At 56.4% G+C, this 8,297-nt stretch overlaps 1 protein-coding gene across 1 annotated transcript; it reads left to right on the forward strand.

The window, feature by feature from the left end:
• The first annotated feature begins 298 nt into the window (after nt 1-298).
• On the forward strand, nt 299-5,504 carry SOX9 (SRY-box transcription factor 9). The gene is made up of 3 exons (XM_071573799.1): nt 299-1,133; nt 2,082-2,335; nt 2,845-5,504. Exons 1-3 carry the CDS (start codon nt 703-705, stop codon nt 3,624-3,626), a joined length of 1,467 nt encoding a protein of 488 aa, XP_071429900.1. The 5' UTR covers nt 299-702; the 3' UTR covers nt 3,627-5,504.
• Nucleotides 5,505-8,297: the final 2,793 nt, after the last annotated feature.

Consider the following 8,297-nt stretch of genomic DNA (forward strand, 5'->3'; position numbering starts at 1 on the left):
TGTGTGTCTGTCTGTGTGTCTGTCTGTGTGTGCGCGGTGTGGAAGGGGCGGGCGGGGGGAGGGGGGGGATCCCCCGGGCGCGCTCCCGCAGCCCCGCCCCGCGCGCGCTCCCGCGCCCGTGTCCCCCTCCCTGCGCGGGCTCTGCGCGGCCCCGCCCACCGCGGGGTCCCGGCCCAGCCAATCGGGGCGGCCGCGGCCCCCGCGCGCCGGGCGCCCATTGGCGGGGCGCGGGAGCGCGCGGGGCGCCGCGCAGCGTTTATTTGCGCGCGCGCGGCGCAGCGGGCGCAGAGCCGCGCTGGAGACCGGCGGGGCTGCCCCGGCCCGCCCGCACCGACACGGCCCCGCACGCCGCTCCTCCGCACCGCAGCTCGCGGAGAGTTTGTCCCTCCCCGTCCTCCCCTCGAGCTCCGGAGTTTTTTGGTTTGGTTTTTACTTTCTGGTTTTTTGTTCTTTTCTTCTGTTTTTTTGCGTTTTTTTGACTTAGAGGGGTAGGGGAAAGTAACACACAAAGTTTTTGCAAACTTTTCCCCGGCTCTTTGCCTCCTCTCCCCAGCCCGGGCTGCGCGCTGGTGGAGACTTCGTTTCTCCCGAAGTTTTACCTTTTTTAACCCTTCTCTCCCCGCTTAGCGTCCTGATTTTTATTTTTAATTTTTTTAAAAAACTTTTTTCGTCCCCTGATTCCCCCCTCGGCCACTTTCTCGCATGAATCTCCTCGACCCTTTCATGAAAATGACAGAAGAGCAGGACAAATGTATCTCCGACGCCCCCAGCCCCACCATGTCGGATGACTCCGCCGGGTCCCCCTGCCCCTCTGGATCCGGCTCGGACACGGAGAACACCAGACCCCAAGAAAACACCTTCCCCAAGGGGGACCCGGACCTGAAGAAGGAGAACGACGAGGACAAGTTCCCGGTGTGCATCCGGGAGGCGGTGAGCCAGGTGCTGAAGGGCTACGACTGGACTCTGGTGCCGATGCCGGTGCGCGTGAACGGCTCCAGCAAGAACAAGCCCCACGTGAAGAGACCCATGAACGCCTTCATGGTGTGGGCACAGGCGGCCCGCAGGAAGCTGGCGGACCAATACCCACATCTGCACAACGCCGAGCTCAGCAAGACCCTGGGCAAGCTCTGGAGGTGAGCGCGGGGCCGGGCCGCGGGATGCTGGGGGGAACCCCGGGATGCTGCGGGAGCTGCGGGTGCAGAGCCCGCTCCTGCCTGCACCAGCGGTCAGAGGAGGGAGAGCGTGTCCCCAGACTGGAAAGCTCGCAGAAGAGCCTTGCATGTGATGGCAAACTTGTTTGGAGGAGGAGGAGAAGCCAGAATAGCAGGGGGAAAGTTGGGAAAGCAGTTCCCCGTGACCGTCTTCTGCTCTTGGAAGTGGGTTCTGTTCCTTGAGCGAAGCTCGGGGCAGAAGGGACCGTGCGGGGGCTGGCGGAGCCCCCCGGGCCGTGCGAGCGGGGGCTGCCCCGATCGCTGCTTGTTTGTGCTCCCGGGGCCGGAGGAAATGATGGTTTGGGGGATTGCATCAGCTCGGGCCGGGAGGGCAGGCAGTGCGGAGGGAGGCGATGCGGGGCGCGGGCAGGGGGCGGCGGGGCCAAGCCCCGGTGGTGGCGGGTGGGTGGTGGCGGTGAGTGGCGCATGGCTGGGTGCCCTCCGAGTGCCAAAATAAGGCAGGGAGGGGAGAAAAACAGAAGGCAAGTGAGTCACCTGGCCGCCGCGTCCTCTGTGGCTGCAGAAGGGGACGGAGGGGGATCCTAAATTTGTGGCAGGAGGAGAAATGGGTAAGCAAACCTGGCCCTGGCAGGACTGTCCCCAAAGCACCCATGGACAAGGACATGTGCCCATGGGATGGGGAGGGTGAGGGCCGGACCCCTCGGCAACTCCTGCACCTCTTGTCACTGAAACAGCCTGGGGGGACAAAGAGGGGTGACAACCAGCGAGTGCCCCAGACAGGGTGTTCGGCGTTGTGTAGAGCTTTGTGCCACTAGCGGGGGATGCAGGGGAGAGATCTGAGCTGGTGTTAATGTGCTGATGCCCCCTCTGAGCCGCAACTGACCCCTCGCCACCCGTGTCCCCCCCCAGGCTGCTCAATGAGAGCGAGAAGCGTCCCTTCGTGGAAGAGGCCGAGCGGCTGCGGGTGCAGCACAAGAAGGACCATCCCGACTACAAGTACCAGCCGCGGCGGAGAAAGTCGGTGAAGAACGGGCAGTCGGAGCAGGAGGAGGGCTCGGAGCAAACCCACATCTCCCCCAACGCCATCTTCAAGGCGCTGCAGGCCGACTCCCCGCAGTCGTCCTCCAGCATCAGCGAGGTGCACTCCCCCGGGGAGCACTCGGGTAGGTACCCACGAGGCGTTCTGGGGGGCACGGCACAGCTACAGCTGCCTAAGGAAGGTTGCAGCCCAAACCGGGCTGAAGTTGGGATTGGGTGAGGGAGGGGAGACCCAGAAATGCAGTGAGAAGAGGGGCAGCTGCATCAGGAGAGGGGCAGAGCTGCCCATAGCATGGGCATGTGCCACTGCTGCAGCCACTTCCATCCACTGTGCACGTGAGAAATGTGAAGCTATGCTTAAAAAAAAAACAAAACAAAACCACCTCAAAAATTGGCCTGTTATAGTTCTTGTCTAAGGGCTCAGTAGGTTGGTGCTGGCAGGGGTCGTGGCTGTGCCACTCACACCTGGATGTGCCTGAGTCACCCTACACAACTTCAGCCCCTGTTCCCCTGCACCCTGCGGGTTGACATTAGTGGGTTAATCATTAATGGAGGTATCCCCTCCGCTGAGGGCTCAGGGGAGCTCGGTCACAGCGACACCCCCTCACCCCTGTGCCCCTCCTTCCTCCCACAGGGCAGTCGCAGGGCCCCCCCACGCCCCCCACCACCCCCAAGACGGACACACAGCCGGGCAAGCAGGACCTGAAGCGGGAGGGCCGCCCCCTGCAAGAAGGCGGCCGGCAGCCACCCCACATCGACTTCCGAGACGTGGACATCGGCGAGCTGAGCAGCGACGTCATCTCCAACATCGAGACCTTCGACGTCAACGAGTTCGACCAGTACCTGCCGCCCAACGGGCACCCGGGGGGCCCCGCCACCCACGGGCAGCCCGGCCAGGTCACCTACACGGGCAGCTACGGCATCAGCAGCGCGTCGGGCTCGCCGGCCGGGGCCGGACACGTGTGGATGTCCAAGCAGCAGCAGCCGCAGCCGCCGCAGCCGCAGCCGCCGGCGCAGCACGGGCTGCCCGCGCTGAGCGGGGAGCAGGGCCCGGGCGCGCAGCAGAGGACACACATCAAGACGGAGCAGCTCAGCCCCAGCCACTACAGCGAGCAGCAGCAGCACTCCCCGCAGCAGATCAACTACAGCTCCTTCAACCTGCAGCACTACAGCTCGTCCTACCCCACCATCACCCGCTCCCAGTACGACTACACCGACCACCAGAACTCCAGCTCCTACTACAGCCACGCGGCCGGGCAGGGCAGCAGCCTCTACTCCACCTTCACCTACATGAACCCCACGCAGCGCCCCATGTACACCCCCATTGCAGACACTTCGGGGGTCCCCTCCATCCCCCAGACCCACAGCCCGCAGCACTGGGAACAGCCTGTCTACACACAGCTCACCAGACCCTAAAGCCATGGAGGAAAGAGAAAGAGAAGAAAAAGAAACTTAGAAAGAGAAAGCAAATGAAAAAAAATCAGAAAAGAGTGAAAGCAGCAAGAAGAACAGAGAACTTCTTCAGACTTTTTCCTTCTTTGCAATTAAAATAATAACTATAAAAAGACACTCAAGTGAAAGCTGGCGGGGAGGAGAGAGTGCCTCGAGCCTCCTGCACTACAGCATCCTCCAGGACCCGCTGAGGGCCAGCAAAACTCGGTACACATTTGCCAAGGACTGGACTTGAACTCTGCTTCCAGCATGGAGAGGAGATTCCTAACCAACCCGCCCAGCTGTCTTGTTCTCTGGACTTTTGTAATGATTTTTTTGGTTTTTTAGCAGTAATTAAAAAAAAAAAGAAAAAAAGAAAAAAAATTGGGGGGTAAAAAAGAGAAAACTCAGAGTCCTCTGTGAGGAATATTCTCTATTTTAAATATTTTTAGTATGTACTGTGTATGATTCGTTACCAATTTGAGGGGATTTATACATATTTTTTAGAGATTTTTTTAAATGCTCTTATTTTTCCAACAGCTAAAAAAATGACACTTAGTGGAGCAGTGCTAGGTTTTCTTGCAGTCAGAGGTATTTTTGTATAGATAAGTGTCTTTTTTTTCTCTAAAAATAAAACTAAACCAGCATGCTTTGACCTGGGAACCAGGCTCTGTACGTGGGCAGCGTCGGGCGCAGCGATGGGCAGCGCTGAGACTCTGCAGGGACCAGCATGGCAGAGGCTTTATTTTTCTAACTTGTAGCAAAACCAGCCAGGGGAAGAGTTTCACTTTATTTTTTAATAACTTCGAGCCTTAAGAATGAAAAACAAAAAGATTAAAATCAGATCCCAACCAGCCCAGAGTGCTGGTGAGAAGCCTTAAAACAGCCCTGTGATAATCACTTGGCCCCAGCTCTGCCTGTCCCTGGGCTGGGCGGGCTCAGCTCGACCCCTCCGGGCACCCCCGTCCGCCCCAGGCCTGATGCAAAACCCCTCCAGGGGCTCCTCTCTGCTTGCAGGACATCACAGATACTTTAAATTATTTATTTTGTGAGAAGAGCAGTTTTTAATCACAATTTTTTTTTATCTCCCTTCTATTTTAAGTCCTTTCAAAAGTGATTGCATTAGTTGGAGCATTATTTGGAAGGTAACCGTGCCTGTTAAATTATGGTCTTAAACTGTAACCAGTCCTTTATTTATCTCTTTAATTCTTTTTTATTATTATTATTATTATTCTTTTTGGAATCCGTGTCCTGGGTTTGTACAAACTTGTGCTCTTCCTTTTTTTTTTTTTCTTTTGTCTTAAGGATAAACTGGAAAAAAAAATAAGATTTGTACAAACTAAAGATTGCAAATGTAGCGTATCACTGAATCATTTGCCTTGTTTTCTGCCTCAGCTCTCTGGGACACACGAGCTCGTGAGAGGATGAGACCCAAGGCCCCAGCCCTGCCTGGGGGTGGCTCTGTTTTAGCCTTCCACCCTGCCAAAACTGCCTTCAGAGCTGGGGGGACACTGACTTTGGTGAAGCTGTGGCTAAACAGTTAAGGATTGCTTTTTAAAAAAGACAGCAAACTTTTTTTATTTAAAAAAAATGATATATTTGTTAACATTTTTTTTTAGGGATTCAGTAGAAGAAAAAAAAATCTTAAAGCACTCTTATAATATGGCATCTTTCTATTTCTGTATAAAAGCAGATCTTTTTAAAGTATTTCTGTAACTTAAAAGACCTGTCATTTAAATCATATTTTGTCTTTAGGTAAGTTTGGTTTGGTTTGTTTGCAAGATCCTTCTCTCTGTGAAACTTACCTTTTTTTTTTTTGTATATTATTGTTTGCAATAAATATACATTGTATTAAAAGTTAAACATGCCCCAGGTGTCAGATTTATTATCAGCCTCCAAGGAGCACTTGGGGCCATGCTGGAGCCTCAGGATGGTTTTGGGTTCATTGATAGGGTTTGGGGTGTTCCCCCTCCAGGGCAGGTCCTGAACGTGCAGCCATCCCAGAGAAACCAGTGCCAGGGAATAAATGGGAGCTGGAGATGAATAAAACCAGACTGGACAGTTCAGGGGTGAGCTCCAGAGGTGACAATGACCTCCAGCTGTCCCCAAACCCCACCAGCTCTGACACTCTCCCTGGGCTGTCTGCTCTGAGCTGCCTGGTTTGGGGGATGCTGAGCACAGAGAGGGGAAAAGGAGCTACCCAAGGACTTTGAACATTCAAATCATTCTTATATAACTGCTGAAATCCTCCCAAAAAGCCAAAACCTCCTAACAGCCAAGCCAAGCAGGACATGTGTCATCCTCAAGGATCAGTGTCACCTGTTCCCCCCACAAATGCAGCACAAGGCACCCCAGGAAGGAAAGATCTCCCAGCTCAACCAGACTTTGCCTTTCCTATCAAATCCATCCCAAATAAATCACTAATCCAGTCCTGCATTGTCTCTACCCCACTGGTCCTCTGGAGCAGCTTGGGGTGCTCTGGGCAGGCCCCAACTCGTGGTTTTGCCACCTCATCCCAGTGCTGGTGTCACTGCAGAACTTGCTGGTGACACAAGTCTGCTCAGGGCCCCTCCCTGGCATTCCCTCCAAGGCCACATTTTTCACACGTGAAAACGTTTGCAAAAATGTCACAACCTGTCCCAGACTCCACATGGAGCTGCAGCTGGCACAGGGCAGCCCCACACCAGAGCTGAGCTGCCGGGGGGCACTCGGGGTGACCCCACCGGGCACAGCATAGACCAGGGGCAGTGCTAATAAACCCCAGCACACAGACCTGAGCAAACATCACTTTGCCAGCAGTTTATCCTCTCTGGGCTCTTTCCCTGGCTGAAAAGCCACTCCCGGCAGCGGGACCTGCTCGGGGCCTGGGACACCCCACTCGCTGCACACCGAGCTCGTGGCCACAACACTAAACCTCCACACCGGAGTGAAATAATGTCACACACCAGCCAATTACCTGCAAGGGGCTCATTTACCCTGTGCAGTAGTTGGGGTCAGTGTCACCCTTCCTGTGCCATCAGCCCCCGCGGGGTGGGAACGCTTCGTTCCCGGTCCTTGCTCCGCAGCACACACGGCAGGTTTCCCCTGCCCCCATCGGACTTTGCCAGCTGCGAGTTTTGGCTTTGCTTTTCTTTGGCCAGAAGAACAAACACAGCTCCCGGAGTTATGTCGAGGAAGCAGCCGGAGCCTCGGGGAGAGCTCGGCGGAGCCGCGGCCAGAGCGACACTGCCGAGAGCGGCCGCGAACTCCGAGCACCACATAAGGGCGTTCCGATGCTCCCGTGGGTGGGATGGGCTTGTACCCAGCAACATGCTGGAAAACATCCCACAATTAGGACAGCCATTGCTGCCACCGCAGGAGTCCGGGTCAGCAGGAACCCTTCACATTCCCCCTGGCTTGCACTGGGTGCAGCAAAAGCCAGAGGGTGGGAGCAGGGCAGATCCAGCAGGGATGTCTGTGTGAGATCCCAGCAGGGATGTCTGTGTGAGATCCCAGCAGAGATCCCTGCCAGATCCTGAGGGAGCCCCGCACAGCCCCAGCTGCTCCCAGGGGGTGCGGTGGCATCACTATCCCAGCACAGCCCTGCCTGGCTCCCCTCTCTCCCATTCCATGAGCTCCACCGTTCCAGCGGAAGCATCCCGGGAATATCTTCCTCGCAAGAAACCAAAAGGGCAAAGCTCATGACCCACCCCTGGACCTGTAATATCTGCACTGTTTACTTATGGTGTGGGCTTTAATGCTCTTGGCCTGCACTCGGGAAAGCCAAGCTGGATGCAGATCCCTGGGCAGCTCCAAACTTCCTGCCCACCCACCGTCCGGCTCTGCCCCGCTCGGGGGGGGACAAAGGGACACCCAGAGGGGGAAAAACGCTGGAAAAGCCGCGCAGCTTCAGGGCAGCGTGTGCTAGGGGTGGGGAGAGAAATAATAAATGAGCTGGAGGGAACTCGCACAATGCTGCAGGGCAGGTTTGAGCCGCGGCAGAGAAGGGCGGGCGCGGACAGATGCGCAGCGGGGCGGCCGCGATGCTGCCCGGCAGGGCGGGGGGCACGGGGGAGCCCCCCATCTGGGGTGGTGATGGGCACAGCGAGGCCGAGCCCCGCGCAGGGCTGATCGTCTTTCTGCACTGCCGTGGTTTAGCTTAGTGAGCACTTTGGTTTTTCCATCAGTGCAGAGAAAAATAAGCAATTAAAAACGTTTAACAAATGAGGAGAAAGTTCGAAAGCAGCCCCACGGCACAGCACCCGTTGCTCGGGCGGGTCCCGGTGATGCCCCGGTGGCAGCTGCTCCCAAACCGAGCAGTTTCCTCAGCCAGCTGTTCGCGTTGCCCTCGGGGCTTTCTCCAAGAGAGGAGGCAAACTTGCAGCCAGCTGCGCGCCGGGATCCTGCGATCGGCTGCGGCTCCTGCCCAGCTGCAGCCTTGGGGACATGGACCAGCCGTCCATCAGCACCGCCAAGGTCTTGGTCGGCTTTCTCTTTTCCCTTTTCAGGGCCCAGTTTCAGGAATCAGGTGGTTTAGCGAGATGGAGATTTACAAGTAAAAGCGAAAGGAGAAAGTTGGGTTTCCCCCTTCGTCTGGTGTTTGTCTCCCTCGGGCCAAACTCAGCTCCCAGCAGGGAACTGCTGCCACACAGAAGAGGCGTCTTAGGAGGGGAGACA

The sequence above is a fragment of the Pithys albifrons genome, chromosome 19, assembly GCF_047495875.1.
Source record: "Pithys albifrons albifrons isolate INPA30051 chromosome 19, PitAlb_v1, whole genome shotgun sequence".
Lineage (NCBI taxonomy): Eukaryota > Metazoa > Chordata > Aves > Passeriformes > Thamnophilidae > Pithys > Pithys albifrons.